The following is a 22952-nucleotide window of genomic DNA, read 5'->3' as shown; positions in this document are numbered from 1 at the left end:
GATAGGGAGCTCGTTACCTACCAAAGCTACCTTCTCCATCATTAGAAAGTTCTTTTTGGCTTTAAGCCAAAATCTGCTTTCTTGAGCCACCTACCTGTTGGTCCCTCCTTGAACACAGAGGTGCCCAGAACCAGGTGCCCTCCCTTCCATACCACAGCCCTTCAGGTTTTGAGATTGGCCATCACTTCCTGCCTTAGTCTACTCTTCTCCAGGCTAATTTTTTAATTGGTTTAAATTAATGGTGGTTCCTGGGGAGCTCCAGCCCCGGTAAAAGTGACCTGAATTATTCAAAGATTTGAGTGTTTTAAATGCCTGTTTATCCTAATTAGCATCTTAACTACAGTAGTGCCCTCTGCCTCTAACGAGCCACATTTTAACATGTTCCATATTTTAATGGATTTTACTTGAATGAACTGTTTAATCAAGTGAAGACATATTTCATGAATGAATAGAAGTAAATCTATAATTATACGCTTTAGTCAGGTAAGAGAAGTGACATTTTGGCACAATCTAGGGCTATATATAGCGAGTGTATTTGAATGACAAAGTAGGTTACCTCAGCTTCCATAGGGGAGCTGGGAACTCGCTTTGCTCTCAAGTTCATTTCGTAACCTAATTAGAATTTTCAGAGTTGTAAAGTGCGTGTGTGCAGACCTGGTTCTCCCCATCTTTACCTGGATCTGGATGATTCCTCAGCTGGTGCAGTGGCCTCCTTAGGGAAGGCGTCTAGGGAACTACTGGCAACAGAAGCCTAGTGTTCTGGAGCCTCTCATACTCCCCGCAGCCTCCATGGTACACTTCACAAGCTCCATCAGAGCCTTCCCCGCCCGGGACATGCAGTTGAAATATGATAACTTACAGCTTAAACTTATAGCTAACTAATATTCTGTTGTTTCTCCCTTTCTTACTTTCTCTCTGCCTCTCATTCCCTTCTCCCTGCTTGCCTTCCCTCCATTGTCCCTTCTGACGTGGTCAGGATCTGCTCGCGGTGCTGGGAGCCAGGAGTAGAAGGATCTTGGGGTTAAAGATGATAAAGAAGAGACATAACTATTGCATGGGTCAGGAGGGGAGTCCCAGCTGTATAGGAAGATGGTGCCCAGAACCTGGAGAAGGTTGGGGTAGGTGACTTGGAGGGCTTTTTAGGCAGGCTGGCAGCCCAGCTGTGAGCCTGGCAGTTCTGTGGCTTTTGCCCCTTCATTTGTGGTCCTTGATTTTAGTTACATGTTGGAACCACCTGGAGAGCTCTATCCTAGAGGTTCTTGTTGGTTTAGGATGCAGCCAGGGCATCAGTAGTTTTTAAAGACTCCTAGGTGATTCTAATATGCAGCCCAGAAGGCTCCAGGTGACTGCAGCCCCAGCCAACATCCTGAAACAATCTCTTGGAAGACCCTGGGCCAGAGCACCCAGCTAAGTCACCTCCACAGCCCTGACTCATGGAAACTGTGTGAGATAATAAATGTTTCTTGTTTTAAGCTAGTAAGTTTTGGGATAATTTGTTACACAGCAACAGATGACTAATACAGATTATTAGTTGCCCCAATATATCCTCAAATGGATCACTTCTTGTCACCTGTACCACCATCTCCTCATCCAGCTGGATGATTCTGTAGCTGCCTCAATGGCTTTTCTGTTCCTTCATGCCTGTGACTCCATGGGTCCCACGGCAGCCTAAGTCTTGGTTTTAAAACACAGTTGTAATCATGGCACCCCCTCCCTCAACACTGTCCTTAGGCTCCCACTGTTCTAGGCTCAAGACCAGAATCTTTTGTGTGAATTATGAGGCCCTCGTGGTCTTCCCCCACCCACCTCTTCTCTCTCATTCTCATTTCATTCCAGCAATCTTCTGCCTCCCCTAGCCCCCTGCCCATGCTCTGCTTTAGCTCAGCCACGCTCTTCTGGTTTTCCTACCAGCCCCCTCCCACTAGATCCTTTGCATGTGCTGCTCTTCAGCCTGAAATCCTTCTCTCTGCCCTTCCTTCTGGCCTGGGTCTGACTTCTCCATGATAGCCTCTCCCAGAAGCACACCCCTGAATATGAGTGCCCTTGTGTTGGTAGGTACCAGGGTAACTATCTGATTAATGTCTCTCAATCCCCCTAGACAGAGATCCAAGACAATGAATGGTTTTGCTCAGCATCAGAGCCCTAGTACTAGTTTGCATGGTACCTGGAACAGAAAAGATGTCAATATCATGACTGAATGAATGAATGAGAGTGAGAGAGACTGGCAAGAACAAACAGGGCCCCATTCTGGAATGACCAGGCACTCGGTAGCTGTCTAGAGAGGGACTCAAGCCCAGAGGCAAGGGAGTGACTGGGCAAGAGATGGAATTCCAACCCCAGGAATGAAGCCAGAGCCCTGATTGAGAGCCTGAGATCTAAGAAAGCTGCATGCCAAGTTGGCAGGGGGCTGAACCCCTGACCTCCTGACCTCAGGCTCCTTACATTGCCTTGCTGGAGGATGAAGGGTTTCCAGGGCTGAGGTGGAGGATCTGTTAGAACAGGGAGTTAATTGGCCTGGCCTGTGGGCAGCGGAAACTTGCAGGGGGATAGGAAACTGACAGGGCCTACAGATACGGTCCTGGGACCCTGAAGCAAGGTTAGTGTGGATAGAGAGAACAGCCTAACCCACATGGCAGTTACTCAGGGTAGGGGCACATAATACACTTATCTCATATGGCCAATCACTGGGTGATTTCTAGAGACAAGGAGCATCATCTGGGCAGCTGATACATGTTAGTGAAGAGGTGCAGGCTTCAGAACAGGGAGAGGCCTGCAGGTGGAATTGCACTGGGGATTGCTCAAAGGTGGTGACAAGCCTCCCTGATAGAACAGAGTGGACCCACATTATGCTTAAAATGGGTCCTGTGGAGTCAGTTATGCTAAGCCAGAAAATTCTCCCAGTCTGTTCACCTACACTCCTTTCCTAATACCACTAGCTGCACATGTCTTCCTCTGATCCCCCTTTCCTCCCCACGCCTGTCCACTTCTCCCTCTACATTTTGCAGGACAGATGAAGACCAGCTGTGAGTTTCTGATGCCAAGCATGTGGATGGAGGCTGTGTGCTCAGTTAGAGGAGCGAGGCCATTGTGATGGCTTCATTGGAGTGACAAGTCCCTGTCACCCCTTCACTCCTTCACTCATGGTCCTGTGAAACAGCTGGGAGGCAGGCTGTGTGCAGACCCACTGGGCCCGCAGTTCAGACGGCTGATCTGACCTGACGGCACTTTCTCCCGCTCAGCCTGAGCAGGATCGTCCTCCAGCTCTGGGCTTTCCCCCAAAGCTGCTGATTCTGCCTGGCTCTTGACGTCTTTCAAGATGTTGGACTTCCCTAGAGCTTGAAGTCTGGATTTGTATGTTAAAATTCTTAGATTTGGATGTTTGATTCCCAAGGCTACATGGGAGCCCTGAGGAGTCATTGGTGTCACCTCTTATGACTTTTACACCCCCACCCTTCCACCCCCTATCTCCATATCCATGGTCACCCAAAGGGCTCTTGGTCCCTGTCATAGCCACACCTCTCTCCTCTGAGTCTGAGCCACTTTGTCACAATCCCTGATAAATGCAACCAGAACTGAGCCCAGCACTCCAGGTGTGGCCTGGGGTGGACAGGCCAGAGGACGATTGTCCTCTCCATCGTTCTAGATGTGATACGTTTTAAAATGCGGTTCCCAGTCCTACTCACACTTTTGGCAATTGTTTTACTCACATCAGCACATTCTGGGCTCTTGCTCAAGGGGAAAATATCCAAGCCATGGGAGGTATTTTTTCATACCACTACCAATGGTTTGCTTAAAACTTGTCCTGCCTCCTTTAGGGCAGTGGTTCTCAAACTTGAACATGCATCAGAATCACCTGGAGGGCTGGTTAAAACACAGATTGCTGGACCCCACCCCTAAGTGTATGATCCAGTAGGTCTGAGGTGGGCCTGAGAATTTGCATTTCTAACACGTTCCCTCAGATGATGCTGGTGTTACTGATCCAGGGGCCACACCATGAGAACCACTGCCACTTCTTTAGGGACATGCCTTCTTGTATGACTTCATATCCATGGCCCATTCCAGTTCTTGGAGGAAAAAGTCAACAGCTATTGCCTCCAAGCCTATCCCTCATTATTTATTCCTGGAGCTCTGACCCAACCTGCTCTCTCTGGTACCGAGTGACCTGGGCTTCTTTCAGATTTGCTCTTGTGGCCAGGGCCTGGATTCATTTGCTCCAGAAGCAAGGAGAGTTCTTCCCTTAGGCTATCTCAGCCCTGTGGGCTGGCCTGGAGATCCAGGCCTTTAAGGACTCAGCCCTTCCTAATCCCCCTTCTAACAGCACTAGGAACCCCACTTGTGGCCTTCCTCACTCCACTGGCAGCCCTGGCCCTCCCTTCCAGGTGATGGGCAGCCTACTTCTCTGTTCCCTCCCTGCCCATCAGAACCCATCTTTCCCCCTCCCTTCCAGGATGGCCAGGGCCTTTCAGCAGATCAGACGCCTGATGGCTACCTCTCTGGGCCCAATATGTAGATTAGGCCCCCCAGTGGGACCCTGGCTATCCTTGAGTGTGTGTGTATGTGTGAATGTATTTTATTATCTGGGAAATTAAGGATTACTCCTTTCCAGGAAGAAGATATTTCTGCTTTTATAATGGAGGTGAATAAAGAAAATAGGATTCACTTAGCAGAAATGCAGTTTATAGCAAGCTGCTAAAAGACATTGGCCCCATTAAACAAGAGATACCTGCTGCTTCAGAAGGAAAAAAAAATAGGTCTTTTTTCTAATTTATTTAGTAATCTTTAATCAGTGCACTGAATGATCCTTCTATCCACATGTAAGAGTATGGATTTTTTTTCCTTGTGAGATAGATCATTACTTCTTTTCCTTGTTTTGGTTATTTTAAAATACCATTTATTACTAGTTTCTTCTATTTGCTTCCCTACTTCCCAGAAAAAAAATCCATTAGAATAAATACTCGAGCAGACAGACTTCTTGGTGCTGAAATTATGGGCAGTGAGTGGCTGATTGCACCAACCATCTGTTCTGACCTGTTCTGGCTCATAAGCTTCAGGAACCATCCACATCTGGCGGAGTCCAGAAGAGCCTGGGAGAATGCAGAAAGCACTGGACTGGGAGTCACACCCCAGTTTCCTCATTTGTGAAATTAGGGGCAGAATGAGATGACCTCTAGGGTGTTTCGGTTTTGTTTGTTTTGTGTCCTGACCACCTATGAAATATTTTTTCCTGCCTTAATTATATATAGCTCTCACACACACACTTATTCAGATAGAGCCTAGCCACTGACCACCTTGATGCCATCCATGTCTTGTGCATGGAAATGATCATTCCAGCTTTTAACCAGCTCAAATAACTTTAGAGTTTATGAAGCCATTCCACATCCTCCGTGTCCTTGCTGGGCCCTGTAACAACCCTGTAAGTTACATGCTTACACTTATTGCCCCCATTTTGCAGGTGAAAAGACTGAGACTCAAAAGAGCTCAGGTAGTTTCCCTATGTTTGGGTGGCGTGCAAGTGAAGAGCTGAGGCTTGACTGTGCATGGCTGGTCACGTGTGCGCTGGCTGCCTTGCCTTCCAGCAGGGGCGAGTTTGCACATTTTCTGTGTTTAATAATTGTTGTTTCTCCACGGCACCACTATGACACACAGAACTAATAATGGAACCCCACCTGCAACCAGAAAGGATTTGAGGCAGCAGAAATAAACTGTAATGGCAAAGTCAACTTTTTTTTCCATCAGCTAGTTCCCAGTCTTCCGTCAAAATAGATGTAGGAACTAAGGATGGACAAGTTTCACCCTGACTGTGGCAGTTTCATTCTTTTTACAAAACATTTATTACAAAGTATTTCGAGCATTCAGGAAACCACAGAATACCAAGCACCCATGGACTTGCTACCCAGAATTAATGTGTTCACATTTTGCTCTATTTGCATCGTATTTCTTTTAAAGGAGTGGAATACAGCAGTTCCCATTGAAACCCGGTTTGTTCCGCTTCCACGATGGTGGCTTCCCAGTGACCATCCTGCAACATTCAGGGCCTAATTATTCGAAAGATTTTGATACGTACATTGGGAGGATCTACCAATGGTTGAAACAAGAAGTGTTTCTTTTATTGTGGTAAAATATACATAACATCAAATTTACCATTTTAACCACTTTTAAATTTACAGGGCAGAAGCATTAAGTACTTTCATATCGTTGTGGAGCCAGCATCACCAGCCATCTCCAGAACTTCCCATCATCCCAACAGAACTCTGTATCCAATAAACAATAACTCCTCACTCCCTCCTCCCAGCCCCTAGAAGCCCTGTTCTCCTTTCTGTCTCTGTGAATTTGACTACTGTAGGTCCTCGTCTAAGTGGAATCCTACAATGTTTATCCTTTTGTATCTGGCTTATTTCACTTAGCATAATGTGTTCAAGGTTCATCTGTGTTGTAGCATGTGTCAAAGTTTTATTCCTTTTTAAGTCTGAATATTATTCCATCATATGTATAAAGTACAATTTGTTCATCCATTCATCTGTTGATGAATATTTGGGGTGCTTTTGGCTATTGTGAATAATGCTGCTATGAACATGAGTGTACAAGTATTTCTTCAAGTCCTTGCTTTCAATTCTTTTGGATATATACCCAGAAATGGAATTGCTGGATCATATGATAATTCTACAGTTAATTTTAACAGTGCACAAAGGTTCCAATTTCTTCACATCCTTATTAACACTTACTGTTTTGAGGGGGGTGATAATAGCCATTTCTTAATGGGTATGAACAAGGAGTAAGATCATCTCCTCTTAAAGAGGAAGAAACTGAAGCCCTAGGAAGAAAAGGGTCACACAGAGAGGCTGAGGTCACAAGCAAGTCAGAAACAGCAGGACCTGAAACCTGGGTCCCAAAATTCCCACCTGGTTTTTTCTACTAAAACAGAGTCCAGTTTCCATTGGTTTATGTCACAGGGTACACAACCATGGACACAGGCCAGATACAGACTTCAGATTTATTTGGTTTGGTTCTTACTTTGTGTGTGTGTGTGTTTTTAATTGAAAATCATATTAACATTTTAAAATGTGGGGGATCTTATATTTTAAAAATCTAGATATCTGATTTCTCCTCTCAAATCAGAAAGCCTGGTAACTCTAGACCAACATTCTGGCATAGTATGTTTGGAGCCGAGCAGCAAGTGCCATCTTTAGGTGAGGCACATGGTCACCAGTTTGCCACAGCCCCCATAACCCCCTAGTGTCTTTCCACACAGGCCACAGGCTGCTTCACACACTGGCGAGTCCCTGTGAACATGGAAGTTTGCAGCTCTGTTTTCCAAGCACGTAGATGTTAGTGACTCTGCATGCCAGCAGACACATAGTTGTGTCTAACATCACAGGCTGCTGCTATACCCCCTTACTCTTTCCTCTTTTCTGAATATCTCAGCTATTTCTTCACCCTGGAAATGAAGTAGTATTGCAAATAAATAATGTAAAATATAAATAGAGATGTATTTGACTAATCTGATTTGGAGACAGTATGAAACACCAGCATGAAAATCCAAAGACTTGGATGTTCATCTTAATTCTTCCAGGAAATTCCTGGGCAATTTTAGTTAAGCCCCTTCCCTGTCTGGCCTCTTTATGCCTATGTGTCAAGTGTGGGTTGGTGCTGGGGGATCTCCAAGGCCCCAGAGGGTGCTTTAGTTTATAATGAAGATAAAACCTACCCCTTTTGCACATTGCTGGAGAAAATCACTTCGCCCATTTGAGCCATTTCCCAGGAGGAGTGAGCCCTCTGAACCGGCCCTTCCTGTGGCTGCCAGCACACCCACCCTCTGCTTTCTCTTTGCTGACAGGTGAGGAACGACCTGACCGGGGTTTTGTACGGTGAGGACATTGAAATTTCAGACACCGAGAGCTTCTCCAATGATCCTTGCACCAGTGTCAAGAAGCTTAAGGTAGGTGCCGCTGGCCATAGCCTGGGAGACAGATGGGCAGCAGGCTCCTGGGGTTCCCCAGATCCCCTGACTTTGAAGGAGCCTTAAGTTTAGGCCATTTCATTTCATCCCTGGCATCTGAGACATGGGGTGAAGCTCTCAGGAGCTGGCTTCCCTTCCTGTCCCCTTGCTTGCTGTCCCTCACTGGCCAGAGGTCTGTGCCAGGTGCACAGCCACGTGGACCTTGCTCAGTGATCCTGTGTCTCTTTACCCAGCTGGAGGGGCAAGCAGGGCATGATTATTACCATGTCTGTTGGGAAGAGGCTCAGAGAGAGGAACTGTCTTTCCCAAAGCCACAGCAAGGAAGAACTGTTGTTGGGACTAAAAGCTCAGTCTCCTGACCCCCTCTAGTGACACTCACTCCAGGAACAGAAAGGTCAACCAGAAGTTTGCCCAGGTGTAACTAGTCCCTGTCATCTGTTCATTCCACAAACCCTCTCAATCACTGTGTTTGTGCCGGACCCTTTCCTGGGCTCACAGACACCATCAGGCTTGCCCATGTTGTCAGGTCACTCAGAGCTGGTGAGGAAGGCAGATACGTCTCAGGGGAATCAGGAACAGAGGGGCTGGGGAACAAAGGGAGAAGTGACTCGTCCTCCCCAGGGAGAGGGTTCAGACGAGGCTCCAGAGAAGGGACAGCCGTGGAGGATGACCAGATGGGGACCTGCAGGAGCCCAGCAGGGAGGGAAGGGTAAAGATCAGAGGGCAGGGCAGCCATGCTTACTGCGCACTTGGGACCAGCAGGAATTCCAGGAGGTGGGAGTCTCAGGGGTGGAGCTACGGGAAAGATGCTGAGGCTGGAAACAGAGTTTGGAGCCAGTTTCCACAAGCCTTGAATGCCGAGATAAAAAGTTGGGTCTTTTATCCTGAGGGCAGCGAGGAGCTTCTGGGAAGCTGTAAGCAGGTACAGACAGAGCCGTCACCTTACTCTTCCACTCCTCATGTCTACATTGAAAGTTGTCTGAGACCCTAGACGCCAACTGCTGACATGGCCCTTCTCTCTTGGGCTGGCCCCAGGGTATACCAGTCAGTCAGAGCAGGTGGAAGCTTAGAGCTTACAAAGCCTTCAGTTCACAAATGGGGAGACTAAGGCCCAAAAATGGGGAGTAAGGGACCAGGGCACCAGGTGTTTGTCACCTTCTCAGGAGCAGACACCACATGTGCATGTGACATTTCAGCCCTGGGAGCCCTGGGTGGGGGTAGGGGTGGGGGCCTGATGCTGCGCTGACATTCTCCTGCCACCCGCAGTGTCTCCCCAGGGTGGGCACTTGAAATAGCTTCCTGCATCTCAGAGGTCCAGCGGAGTTCTGTGGGCTTTAAAATTTAAAGAGCCTTTTGTATGGAGCAGAAGCACTAGTTGAAAGTCTACAAGAAATTGGGGATGGAATTCCCATCAACCATCTGACTCCAACGGAAGCGTGAGTGATAGTAACGATGCTAAAAACAGCAGCTGGCCTTTCCAGTGCACTGAGCAAGGGCCAGGCCCCATGCACAGCCCTTGACCTGCACTTGCCCATTCTGTCCTCTCCAAGCACTGGGGCTGAGGGAATCTTTGTATTCCCATTTCACGCACAGAGAACTTGAGGCTCGAAGAGGTTAAGGAACTCAATCCAAGTCACCCAGCTAGAAAGCAGTAGATTGGAATTCAAACCTGAATCTGGGCAACACCATGGTCCAGCTTCTCCACCACCCTGCACAGCTGCGGTTCTGAGAAAGGATTCCAGCATCACATAAGCTCGGGAGAGCAGAGCCAAGGACAGCACGCTCAGTCTATTGGCAAAGGATCCCCTCTGCATGGAGTGTTCTTCCTCCAGAACCCACATAGCCCCTTCTTGCACCTTCTTCTAGTCATTTCTCAGTTGTCTCCTTTTCCCAGAGGCCTTCCCTGAGTGCTTTATTTAAAATTAAAATCCCTACCCCTCATGCTCCCACTCCCCCTTTCTGCTAATTTTCTCCTTTTCACTGATGGGCATCTGTGTCAGTTTCCAGGGGCTGCCATAACAAAATACCACAAACTAGGTGGATTAAAACAACAGAAGTTTATTGTCTCACATTCTGGAGGCTAGAAGTCCAAGGTCAGGGTGTCAGCAAGGCCATGCTCTCTAGAAGGTTTGGGGACTCTTCTGCCTTGCTCTTAGCTTCTGGTGTCACTGGCTATCCTTGGCATTCCTTGACTTGCAGCTGTGTGACTCCAGTCTCTGCCTCACCTGGCATCTCCTCCCTTTCTCTTCACATTGTCTTCCTATTAGGACACTAGTCACGTGGGATTAGGAGCCTACCCTACTCCAGTATGACATCATCTTAACTAATTCCATTTGCAACAACCCTGTTTTCAAATGAGGTCACATTCTGAGGTATTGGGGGTTAGGATTTCAATATATCTTTGGGAGACACAGTTCAACCCACAACAATGTCTGGCGTCCTATTCATTTTACCTGGTGGTTTTGTTATCTGTCTCCTCCCACTAGGAAGTAAGCTCTAGGAGGCAACAGTTTCTGTCTGTCTTGGTCACTGTTTTATCCCCCATCACCTGGAACCAAAACTAATTTGCTCAACAAATTTGCTGAGTGTGTGCAAATAAAATACCAAGTCTGGACAGGCAAAACCAAGAGAGGACACAAGGATAAAATACTCAGGAACAAAGAAAAGTAACTTCTGCAAAGCTCAAAGAAAAAGCAAATCTCTGGTTTGCCGTGGGATAAGATAGAGAAGGAGGTACAGAGGACAAGGAAGAAAACTAAATAGCAAATAGCATAATTTAAATCTGCATTGGAGGTAGTAGAAAGCAGAGTTAATGCCAAGGAAAATAAAAATCAGTCATACGGAGGACAAACTGGAAATACTTTTCCAGAATTCGGAGGCAGTGGTCAAAGAGATCAATCTAATGAGAGGAAAGATAAGTTATGGACAGTGGAGAAGGGAGATCCTATGGGAGAACCAGGACAAATGAAACAGAACCAAAATATAAAACAAAATAGGCACCCCAGTATCGGCAAGCACACCTACCACCCAGATCTTGGTTTCTAATACCTCCACGAACAGGAACCAGGGCTCCTCTGAGGGATGACTGATTCTCGGACTGGGACAGGAATATACAAGATGACCCTGGAGCATCTTGTCATGCCAGAAAGTTAAGGATGTGCTCAAAACAACGACACACACTGATGGGGGTGTGTCAGAAGAATACAGCAGCCAACTGAAAGAGCTCCCAATAGCCAAGGCTGGGACATTTGAGCAATAAAATAAAAGTAGTATTGGATTATAACCCAAAGTATAAAATAAATATTCATGAGTTGATTGAAAAAGTAAATGGGAGAGAATAGACAAATCCTCTGTGCCAAAGAGTTCCAAATAATTTACGTAGGTATTTCAGACTCAAAGAGGTAGAGCAGAATGACCCACTTGTTAAACGACTTCAGGATGAAAAGGAGGAAAAAAGAACATCTTTATATTGGAAGAATTAGACAAACATGACTGCAGCCCAGTGACCAAGGTCAGCATTAACCGTGATAAGTCATGTTGATAGTATGTCCCCTTGATGTGATGTGGTTGGTGATCTTTCTCCCCAAAACCCATAACCCCAGTCTAACCAGGAGAAGAACATCAGGTGAATTCTAGTTGAAGGACATCCTGCAAAATACCCAACCAATACTCCTCAAAACTGCCTGGGTCTTCAAAACTAAAGAATGTCTAAGCCAAAAGGAGCCTACAGAGACATGATGATGAAATAGAATGTGGTATCCTGGAAGGGATCTGGGAATAGAAAAAAGACACTAGAGAAAAACTGAGAAAATCTGAATAAAGTATGAGCTTTAGTTAATAATGAATTGATATTGATTCATTAATTATAACAAATGTACCATAGTAACATAAAATGTTAATAATAGGGGAAACTGGGTGGGGGACACATGGCAACTCTCTATACTCTCTTTGTGATTTTACCATAAATCTAACACTTCTCAAATAAGTTTATTTTTTTTCAAAAAGGAGACAAACTTAAGGGGCTCAGGAGAGATCTACTAGATTGGACCATACAAAATTGCTGGTATACAACCATTTTGGAACTACAAAATCAACAGTTTCATAAGGAAATTGTGCCAACTCTATGTGCAGATGAGCTGGCCTTTCCTCATTGTAGCAGAGTGGGTGAAAAGAGAATCATCCCCAGACACATTTTTGCAAAGGTCTTGCAATACAAACATAAGGGGGGAATCTACAAGTATCTAGACAAGGAAAAACAGATTTCCCACAAAGGTGTAAAATCAGGCTACGTGAACTCCCTGCAACATTCGAGCCTAGAAGCAATGGAGCAACTGGGAGACTTTCTCCAACGTGTGAGGCTCGCATGATGTACTAGCCAGCTGCCCTTCTTGAAGTTAATCCTTGAAGTCCTATATCAGCCCTCCGGGAATGACAACAAACTACAGCTGAGGTCATGACAGAAACGGCTGAGCAGGGACCACCGAAACACGTGAAAAGAGAGCTAAGTAGTTGTTATGAAAAGTTGTTATAAAAGAATATGCAGATGCAGAAATTCATTTGGAAAGCAAACATGCATATATACATAATACAAATAGATACTGTAATAACAGTAATTGAGATATAAAAACCCAAGTTCCATTAACAGAGCCAAAGAAGTGAGTAAAAAGATATTGGATGCTTAACTCCTGGTTCTTAAGTAGAAGAGAGACTCAAAAGAGACTGTTTTGCTGATGAGTTTCATAATTAGAAAAATATAAGTTTAAGAAGGCTTTGAATAACTTAATGGTAAATATACTGTAATGCAGAGCCTGAAGCTCCTGAAACACGAAAGGTAAAAGCAAAGAAAATCTAGTCCACATATCGAAAAGCAGAAAGCCAACGTGAAAACCAGAAAGCATAAACTGTAACTGCAGACCAAATATGTTCATTCTGATCATAAATTCAAATAGGTCAAACTCCCTGTTAAGGGGCAAAGACTTTCAAATTGTGTTTTGAACAACTAACTATAGTTCTATTTACAAGAGACCAAGTGACACAGAAAGGTCCAAGGTCGGGCAAAGGTGTATCAGGCAAGCCAAACTGAAGCAAGAATCCAGTGTTCACATTGGAGCAAAGAGAATTCAAGGTACAGGCGTTAAACAGGATTAAGGAGAGTCATTTTCTATAGATAAGAGAACAATTCACCCTGAGAGTAGCACACTCATGGGCCATTATTGTTCTAAATTACATCTCACTGAAATATATAAAGAAAAGCCTGTTATTGACAGAAACACAATAGTATTGGGAGCCACAACATCTCTCTCAGTCTTGGACGGATCAGCCAGGCAAAAATAAGCAAGAACACAGAGGAACTGAATAATGGAATTAATCAGGCTGATTTAGCAGATATGTGTCAAAGTTCATCTAAAAGAAAGTTGGGAAATAAAACCATGTCTGTGTCACGAAGACCCCAGGCCTTTAAGCTCATTCCAGGCTGTTTCAAACAGGGGCCTTGAAAGTTAACTGTCGCCAGGCTGGGCTGAGAGGCCACCCCCTGCACTGGCCAGAGACTGCCCTGGGTGTTCCTGTGGTGCCCGCACTGAGGAGCTGGGCTCTGCGGGGGAGGGCGCCAGGCTCCAGACATGCCCCTCTGTTCACTTCAGTTTCTTTTTTGGCCTTCCCTGGAGCCTCCAACCCATCATTCAGGATTCAGACTCTCCCCGTTTTATAAAACAGTTGACTGATTATATTTAAACCTTAATTCTACCTGCAATGTTAGTTCCCCCTCGCCATGTCACGTAGCTTATTCACAGGTTCTGGGGATTAGGACATGGACATCTTTGGTGGGCCATTATTCCGTCTATCACAGGAAGACCACAAGGATAGGCCTTGAGGGGGACTGTTCCCACTTTGCTCCATGGCAGAATCCTAGTGGGAGTTACCCCTCACCCCACTGGCCACAAGCCCTGCCTGAACCTGAGGTTCATATATACAGCTTGTATATATGACACAAAGCTATAGAGTAAATGTGGTGCCTCATCTCAGCAGGCTAGTTTTGTGCAAAGATCTGGGAAGAAAAAGCATTATTTTTATCTTGAGATAAACATAGATATGTTATTGGCATGCTCAGTATATGTGAATTTTCGGGATAAAATAATAAACTTTAAAGAAATGCCATGCTTTGCCAGTGGGCTGCTATGGGCTATTCCCTCTTTCACTCCTGTCCTTAAGAGTGTATGTCTCCTGCTTCTCTGCCTTTAGGGACACTTCTGGGGTGGGGGAAGTCTAAGAAAGACTAATTTTAGCTAAATAAAAGAGAATACTCATTTTGGGTGTGGAGTCAGTCTGTCCGAGCCAAAATGGACTTTGGAAGAACATCTAGGCTAACTGTCTCAGGCTTACCCCAGATCTCACAACCAGAGTTGGGGAGCAGGAGCAGGCCTGGGCTTTTGACCCCTTCACCAGTGCCCCCTGCCCCCAGTCAGGGCACCTTCCAGCCTGCATCATGGCCGGCCTCTAGTAGTTCAGCCACCTTAGGACTCGTAGCATCTCACCCCTTTCTACGACATCAAATATGGTCTCATTTGATTTTTCAGCAGCCCAGTGGGGTAGCGAGGTAGTGAGTCTGTGGGAAACCAGGAAGCTATGAAACATGGGCCGAGACAGATGCACAGGTGGCAGGAGATGCCGGATAACCCAGAGGTCAATGTCACGGTCAACCTTGACCTTCTAGCAGGACTCCACACTCCTGTCACAGGGAAGGCAGGATGGGTAGCTTTCTGCTTTTCTGCTCTTTAGATGCACACTAGCTATTTTAATGTCTCGGGACTACACTTGCTGCTCTTGTCCTTCCACTTCAGAATCTGTAAGACTTTTCTCCATGAGTTGTTGCCGCAGACTGAGCGCTGAGTCCCAGCAGCTCAGACCTCGTGGGGCCTGCCTTCTCAGCCTGGGAGGTGATATACGGGGGTGAGTGATCAAGTGCTTAGGCTCTGGGGCCAGACCCACCTTGGGTTGAGGCCAGTGCCACTTCTTATCCTTGTGACCTGGTGTCTTAGGTTGAACTGCCTAGAAACAGAGCCTGGGGTTCTTGTAAAAGTGACTTACAGCAAGTGTGCACGAGAAGGGGAGAGAAGCAGGATAAGGCGGAGGGGAGCTAGGCTAGAATGCCTCTTGGCTGGAGACTGGTTTGACCTGGCCCCACCAGGCCTCTGGAGCATGGCCTGCACCACAAGCTGGTCCCACCTTTCAGCAAGGGGGCTGGAGTTTTCTATCTGTGTGAATCAGTCACTGGCTGCTGCGGGGTGTGGGACAAAGCATGGCCTCCTCGGGCCAGGAAACTCCCCTTGGCTTAGGGGAGTTCTCCAGAGAAGGGAGTGAGCTGTCAGTAGCCCACCCCCACTGCAGCTGGGAAGGGTGCACCAGCCCTGAGGAGGGGATACACAGGACCCACGGTGTCTGCTGAGCCTACGAAAGTTGCTTAAGTCTTTGGGCCTCAGTTTGCTCATGAAACTATCCAGAGTGGGCACGGTAATAGCACCTACCTCCTAGGACCATGGCTGGAAAGATCTCGGGAACTGTCATTTATTTTGATTTTGCTAGGATCCCCTGTAAAATGGGGGTTACACACCAGTGCTTTGAAATGAGTCATCCTTCTTAAGTGTCATTTTTATGTGTGTGTGCTTTTAGCTCCCTTTAAGGGTCCCACAGACAAAGGGGTTCTAGATAACGTGAGAGGGGCTCAGAAAGGGGAAAGGAAATCCACCCAGGGTTTGGCCTGAGCACCCCTCCCTGGGCTAAGCACCCCATGGCTGTTCCCTTCCCTTGTTTGCCCCTCCCTTGTGGGTGTGGCCTATTGAGGGTGTGAACATGGGTCTCCACTATGGTCCACGACCTTAGATCTAGCCTCTCAGAAGAAGTTGTCTTTTGTCTGATCTTAGGAAATCTACTTTCACTCCAGACAGCCGCCTGCAAAGCCAAGAGTGCATGGTGGTGATTTTTGAGAACCTGCCCTCTGCCATGTTTCTGACATCACAGCACTCTTCTGCCCCCTCATCCTCAGAGACGGTCATAGCTCTTCTTCCCAACCCCCTGGCATGCCTTCCACTTCCCCCAAGCCATTTCAGCTGCAGAAGAGTGTATGCTTATACCCCTGGCAGGGAGGTGGGGAGGCTTGGCTGGAAGCAGGGTCCACTACCAACACAAAATTTCTACTTCCTCTCTCTGTATTTTCAGAAAAATATACAAGTTATGCAACATTGCAAAGTGGGATTCTGGAAGTTTTGTGAAAGTATGAATGTGTTAAAATTTTTTTAAGTTTCCCCCAATCCAAAACCTTTCCCCTCACCCCCAAATCTTCTACTAAATTACTACTCTAGAAAGAAGGACCAGGTATATCTGTGCTTTTCTTACTCTCAGGACTACTACTTATGCCCTGGGAGTACACATATCCCAATTTAAGGAGCACCTTAAACTTTATATGCTGCTCTCAAGATTCCCCTAAGGATCCCAGCCGAGTCCCATCTGCCTTTGTCTTCTCCCCACCCTGGGATCCAGGCTCCGGCTACACTGGGTGCTGGCTCGTCCTCTTCCCTCCCAGACTTTGCAGCAGCCTGCCCCACTTACTCACCATCTAGAACCAGAGTGGGTGCAAATAGCTCCCTGCATCAGGCACATTTCGGCTCTGGATAGGCTCTTTCTCCAGTGTCCTCTGATGGTCACAGGGCACCAAGGTGAGAGCACCAGTTTTGGGGTGCTGTGCTGGTTTGGGGAAAGCCTTTTGCCTCTCTGGGAAGGGGTTAACTAGATAAATGATCCCCTGGGCCCTATCCAATCCTAACAGTTTGGGAGCACAGAACCAAGCAGTCCATGCAACTTGGTTGTCATGACAACAGAGACACTAAATGGTACACAAGTGGCAGAGTGGGTTATTTATCTGTCAGCAGGTGGTCAGGCAGTCAGCCATGAAGGTATGGGTCCTTCTGTTCATTGAAGAAATGGACATCGTGAACCCAACCAGAGCCTGGGCCCTAGGCTAGCAAGATATTAGTGCAGTTGATGATAATAACCACCAGCTACTAAATAACCACTGTGGGCCAGGCGGTGTGCTTGGGGCTTCACACAGCATTCACTCACTTAATCATGCATTCCGTACTTATTTATTGATATATGTGTTGTGCCCTGTTCTGGGAGCTGGAGACCAGAGATGAATCAGGTTACCTCAGTCCAATGGGGAAGACAGACTGGTGGACCTGGGCCATGATGGAGGGAAGTACAGAGTGCTCTGGGCCACCAAGCCTGATGGGACAGAGACGGCATCTCAGAGTAGGGCTGCCTGAGCTAAGGCGTGAAGCAGGAGTACCAGCAGCCCTCCAGGCAGAGCCAGTGGGTGGGAGGGAATGGCATTCTGGATGGATGAGCTTGTAGAAAGGGGACAGGGTGAGAAAATGAATGAATGAATAAGTGAATGAGTGAGTGAATGGATGGCAGACCATTTTAGAGTACCCCAGGCAGTTCCTTCTCTCTCCTGTGGAGTAGTGAGAAATGTGACTAGAGACATGAGCAGGAGTCAGCTGGTAAAGAATCTGCAGTGCTCTGAGGAGCTTAGAGGTTGATCTGTAAAGCTCGAGGAGCCATGGAAAGATTTTACACCATCACATTTGAATCTTGGAATGATCCCTTCGTCTGCTCTGTGGAGACTGGGGTGGACGGGGCAGGACTAAAGGCAGGGGTCCAGCTAGGAGGCCGTAGTGGTTCACGGAGTAGGGAATAATGGTGGCTATGCCCAGGGGAGTGGGCCTGAAGAGATGGGGGTGATTCAGGCACTGGTGAGCAGACAGGACCAACAGGCCCTGGTTATGGCTAGGATGAGGAGAGGAGGAGTCTAAGATGACGCGCAGGTTTCTGATCTGGGGGAGTGGGAGATTGGCAAAACAGCATTCTAGAAATGGACAGTATAGGAAGGGGAAGGGGCGCGTTGGGAATGAAGATGAGTTCAGTTTGGAACATGTTGAGCTTAAGGTGCCTGGGGAATCCAAGTGGAGGTGTCCAGGGGACAGTTGGAGAAAAGTCTGGGCTGGGAAGAGAGGTTTGGGAGCTCATAGCACACGGTGGGGAGTTGTGGCTGGGGTCATGAATGAGATTGCCCAGGGAGAGTGATGAGGGCAGAACTGTATGGAACAGCAGCATTTAGGGATGAGCAGAAAGATGAGAAACTGATTTAGAGTCTGAGCAGGAATGACTAGGAGGAAGGAGGGAGCCAGGAGAGAGCATCATAAAGCCAGTGGGTGGGTTTCGTTATCATGAATCCTACAACCTACTAGGCAGAGTAGGGAGTATTATCCCTGTTTCAGAAATGAGGAAATCAAGGCTCTGGGAGATTTAAGACCCAGGGTCATGCAGCTGGTCAGTGCTGGAGCTGGAATGTGAACCAAGGTCTGATTCCAAAATCCAATAAGCTGTTTCTGCTATACCATGTTTAGCGACACAGGCTTGGCACAAAGTAGGCGCTCCATGAGTGTTTGCTGGATGGATGGATATGGATAGGTGAATACCGTTAGTAGCAAGAAATGCTATAAACAAAAAAATTTTTTTTTCAACAAACAAGCAGAAAGACCCTGGAGTGTGCCCAGGAACATGGCCACAGAACGGAAGGAAGCAGCTTAGAACTTTTTATAGCATTGCAGACATGGTGATGACAAAGGCTTGCCTTCCTTCAACTGCTCTGGTAACGATCTTTTAAAGTCCTTTCAGAGCAAGTTTTTTTTTTCTTCTTTCCATTCTTGCTTGCAAACGAAAGATGATTTTAGAATCCAAGCCTTTTTTATTTTGCTAAAGTACATGATGAGTAAAATGGCCTCCCAGTCAGCACTTTCCAATTTTGAAAGATGCTAAAAACTGATCTCTAAAGGCATGTTTCTCTTCTTTATGCATCAAAGGGCCTTGAGGCCTGCTGGAAAGGACGGGATAAATGGCAGGAAGGTGGCACCACCTGCAAGGTTGAGCCTCAGTACAGAGGGCAGGCCTGAGATGGGGAGCAGGCACGTGGGCAGGAGCCAGGCTGGCCGCCTGGAGGCTGCCTGCCTGGAGGCTGCCTGTACATCCTGTTCTCTATGGGAGCGGGGCCCAGCCTGGATCCTGTCCCCTAGAAAGCAACCAAGAACCCCTCACCCTGACCCAGGAGGGAGCATCAGGCATTCAGTTAATGTTTGTGGAGTGAATAAATGAATCATAGGAGCTATGATACAATGTATACGTGTTAACTGCATTGAGATAATAAGATAATAAATAACCATTTATAGAGCTATTGAATATAGATCTTCCTTTGAAATAAAGGGAGATGGATGGGTTGGGAGAAGTTTATAAAATACTAATTCTAGCTGGTGTTTACTCTGTGCCAGGAGCTCTGCTAAGCACTTTATGAGGATTATCTCATTTAGTTGTCTCAGCAGCCCTCTAAGAAAGGACTGCCATTATCCGCATTTTGCAGATGAGGAAATTGAGGCTAAGATGGGAAAAGGAGCCACTTGAGGCCACTGGAGTGGAGCTAAGATTTGAACAAAGTTCAGAACTTGAGAAGACTCTGCAACTTCTTAATTGGGAAGCTCTGTGGGCTCCAGGAAGGCAGAAAAGTCTAGAATACTGGGGGAGGAGTTGGCTGGGAACTTGTTTCTGTTGCCAGCCCCCCCTGGAGACCTTGGAAGTTCCCTTCTCTCCTGTGGCCTCAGCTTCCCTATGTGTAGAGTGAGGACGGAGAGTCAGCCCTGTCTCAGTGCCCCACAGGATTTGCCATTGGAGGAGAGCAGGGAGCGTGCCAAGGCCCCACAGAGCCATCAGCTTCAGCTTCCAGCCTGTGCAGACTTGCCCCAGGGTTTTCCCATGAGACCAGGGAGGGCCAACAGCAGGTGCTGAGGAAAAGCTGGACCCAGAGAAGGCTGGTGATCCAGGCCGGGCTGGGATAAGGGGTGTGGTTCTGCCCTGCCCACCCCGCTCCAGAAGAGCTCTCGCTAGGGAGCCTGGAGCACGTGAATATTCCCTGCCCATGGCCCCGAGCCTTCTGGGCTGTGCCGATCACATGCTCACCTTCACACCCTGTCCTTCTGTCCACAGGGCAACGACGTGCGGATCATCCTTGGCCAGTTTGACCAGAATATGGCAGCAAAAGTGTTCTGTTGTGTAAGTAACACTTTGGTCGTGTCATTTGTGTTTTTGAGAAGGTTCACAAAGCTTTTTCTCAGATCATTCTCCCTGCCTGTTCCAAGAGGGGCACCACAGGGCCTGAGTCCGGGGAGTTGGAGGTAGAAGTGTTATGCTCACTGCTCTTTCTTCTTTTCAGGGCGCTAAAACGCCAGGGCTCAGTACAGTGCAGTCGTAGGAGGAACCAGAAACCTTGATTTACCAAACCCACTGTCTGACCATTGCCTTAGTGCTGCCTGCTAGTTCTAAGTCCCCTCGACCCAGCCTTACTTAGTGGAGCAGTGCCATGTGCACCCCACAGAGGAAGGCGCCAGATTCCAGGAGAGATGAGGCTGCCTCAGACCCCTCCCTGCCCTGCAAGCAGGGCTCAGAGGCTCGGGTTTAGAACAAACTGTCAACTGTTCAGTATCTACCCCTGAGTCCTTCTAATTATCTGGTGTGTGACAGGTGATGAAGGAGATTTTTAAAACTTATTCCATTTAATTTTTTCCATAACCATGTGAAGCTACTCTCATTACCCTGTTTTATAGATGAGGAAATAGAGGCCCAGAGAAGGACAGTTCGTGGCAGAGCCAAGGCTCCATCCTCATTCACCTGAGTCCCAGTCAGATCCTCTTTTCTCCACATCATGTTCTGACCCGAGCATACATAAGAGCTCTAACACAGGAAGTGTGTCTTCCGATTTTGATGCCCTGGCTCCTCCTCCACCCCAGGGTCAGGAGAGAATTCATCAGAATGAGAGGCTAGTTTTGTGAGTCATCGTCTACCCAATAAGCTCCTCCTCTTGGACTGAGGTTGTTCTAGGTGTACGCTCTAGTGATGGGCCACAGCCCTCTGTTCTTCTTGACCCTTAGTCAGTAACTTAGATGAGATTATAAAAAGCAGGCTTATAGGAATTTTAGAAGCTGTGAAATATGTTGGATGACAGAACCAGGGTGCAAAGAACCTTAATTAACTGGAATGTTTGATTAAATCCAAGAAGATTAAATCTAATGGTCTTAATATAAGGTTATATTAGAACAAATTGGGCAGCCTGTGTCCAAGATGGTAGAGGCATAGCTGAGGAGAACTGTGTGTGTTTAGAACAAGAGAAAATTTGGAGTCTGTTGCCTCAAGGTTACTGTGAGTAACCAGTGTGAGCAGAGCTGCCGGGGAGCCGAGGTGACCTCAGGCTCCACATTCACCCCCAGGACGGGTGGTCCCTCTGCCCTCTGCTGAGAGACCCCACCTGGGGTGTCCTGCTCAGCTCCTGGCGCCACATTACAGGAGAGATGCAGGAACTGAAAAGAGACTGGGAGAAGGAGAGAGCAGTGGCTGGAAGCCACAGTTCCACAGGGATATTTCATCGGGAAAGCTAAGGAGCAAAGCAGGAACTGCCTGATTATCTCTCAGAATAGCAGGGAGGAGGGAGAAGTTACAGGCTGACATTTCAGGAGACCCTAGATGAAACTTAGCACTCAGGAATCAGTCTGCTTGGGCCTGAACTCCTGGTGTGCAGCTTAGTAACTGAATTTGGACTTGTTAACACTTTCTGAGCCTCAGTTTTCTCATCTGTAAAGTGGGGATAATAATAACACCTGTCTAATAGGATTGCTGTGAAGATTAAATGGGCAAAAACATTTTGCATAGTGCCTGATGTGCAGTGAGTCCTCAGTAAATGTCAGCAATTTTTTTTATTTGTTTACATAAGGGCTCGGAGGATGGAATGGACTGCCATTGGGCTAGTAAGTTTACTAACTAATGGACTGTACAAGATTCTGTTAAGCATCCTATGTTTTAGTTAAGGGTAACAAGAAGTCCTTCCACACAAAAATCTAAGGAGGAGCATGAGGAAAAACTGAAAAAAAATGGAGCAAATTGATTTAACATGTTTTACTTCAAAACTCATAATGCCTTACATGTTACCATTTATGGTCCAGAAATGGCCCATTTAAAAAAGGAAAATAATGCTCCAAATTAGAGGACGTAATTTTTTAGAGAAGAATCTGGGTTTTACCCCCACATATCCCCAAGGCCTTGCAAACAGCTGGCCCATGGTGTGTGATTGTTGACCAAATGAGAAAAAAATAAATAAAAATCATCCATGAAGACGCCACACTGGGCACTGGCCATCTCTCGTTTGCACAAAATGCAGAGAGGCCTCCTGTTCTGACTTGAACCAAATCCAAGCCAAGGCATGGCTGTGATTTCCCTCTGTGCCATGCACTGGGATTATTTTCCGAGTGGCATTTCCAGCGTGGTTTCCATATCAGAACAGAGTGCATGGCTATCTGCCTATTGACCCAGTCCCAGGCTGCTTGCCTTCCACTCAGCACAGGACACCATCCCGCCTCGTCATCCCACTTTCTTCTTTCCTCTTAGACTTTGGGTATTTTGAGATGGGCTTTTTCTTAGAGTCTTGCTGACTGCTTTATTTGTTGAGGAGTTTCTCAGAAGTTTTTGGTTGGAGATTTATTCCGTGTGTCAGACCCTCAGATGGATCTGCGCTCCAGGACTTTCATTCTTATCTGGTCAGGAAGGAGTTCTTCTCCCAGATCTGGAAGGTCTTGAGGAGAGTCTGCTGAATGTCTTCACGCTGGATCAAGACTCTGGCGTGTGATGGAAGGAGGGGCTGCTCAGAACAGAGACCCAGGGAGAGAGCCTTTCTGCCCATCTCGGGGTCAGACACAACCAGATGGACACAACCACGTCTTTGCCATCCAAATGCTGCAGTGCAAACTTTGCAGCATGTTGCTGTGTTCTTGAGATTGGACCTGCCACCCAGTGGGAAAGCAGACTCCAGCAAACGCAAGGCCTATTTATAGCCCTGTGGCAAAATGTT

At 47.0% G+C, this 22952-nt stretch overlaps 1 protein-coding gene across 4 annotated transcripts in view; it reads left to right on the top strand.

Moving 5' to 3' along the window:
• Positions 1–22952, top strand: part of GABBR2 (gamma-aminobutyric acid type B receptor subunit 2) — a 354329-nt gene that overhangs the window by 181738 nt on the left and 149639 nt on the right. For all 4 annotated transcript variants that reach the window (XM_031677345.2, XM_006204058.4, XM_072959804.1 and 1 more), the window contains 2 exons: positions 7835–7936; positions 20045–20110. In XM_031677345.2, the coding sequence (XP_031533205.1) occupies positions 7835–7936; positions 20045–20110 (168 nt within the window). The remainder of the gene's footprint in view (positions 1–7834; positions 7937–20044; positions 20111–22952) is intronic.

Source organism: Vicugna pacos, chromosome 4 (genome assembly GCF_048564905.1).
Source record: "Vicugna pacos chromosome 4, VicPac4, whole genome shotgun sequence".
Lineage (NCBI taxonomy): Eukaryota > Metazoa > Chordata > Mammalia > Artiodactyla > Camelidae > Vicugna > Vicugna pacos.
The sequence above is the reverse complement of the archived record's forward strand: the minus strand, read 5'-3'. Positions and strand labels throughout refer to the sequence as shown.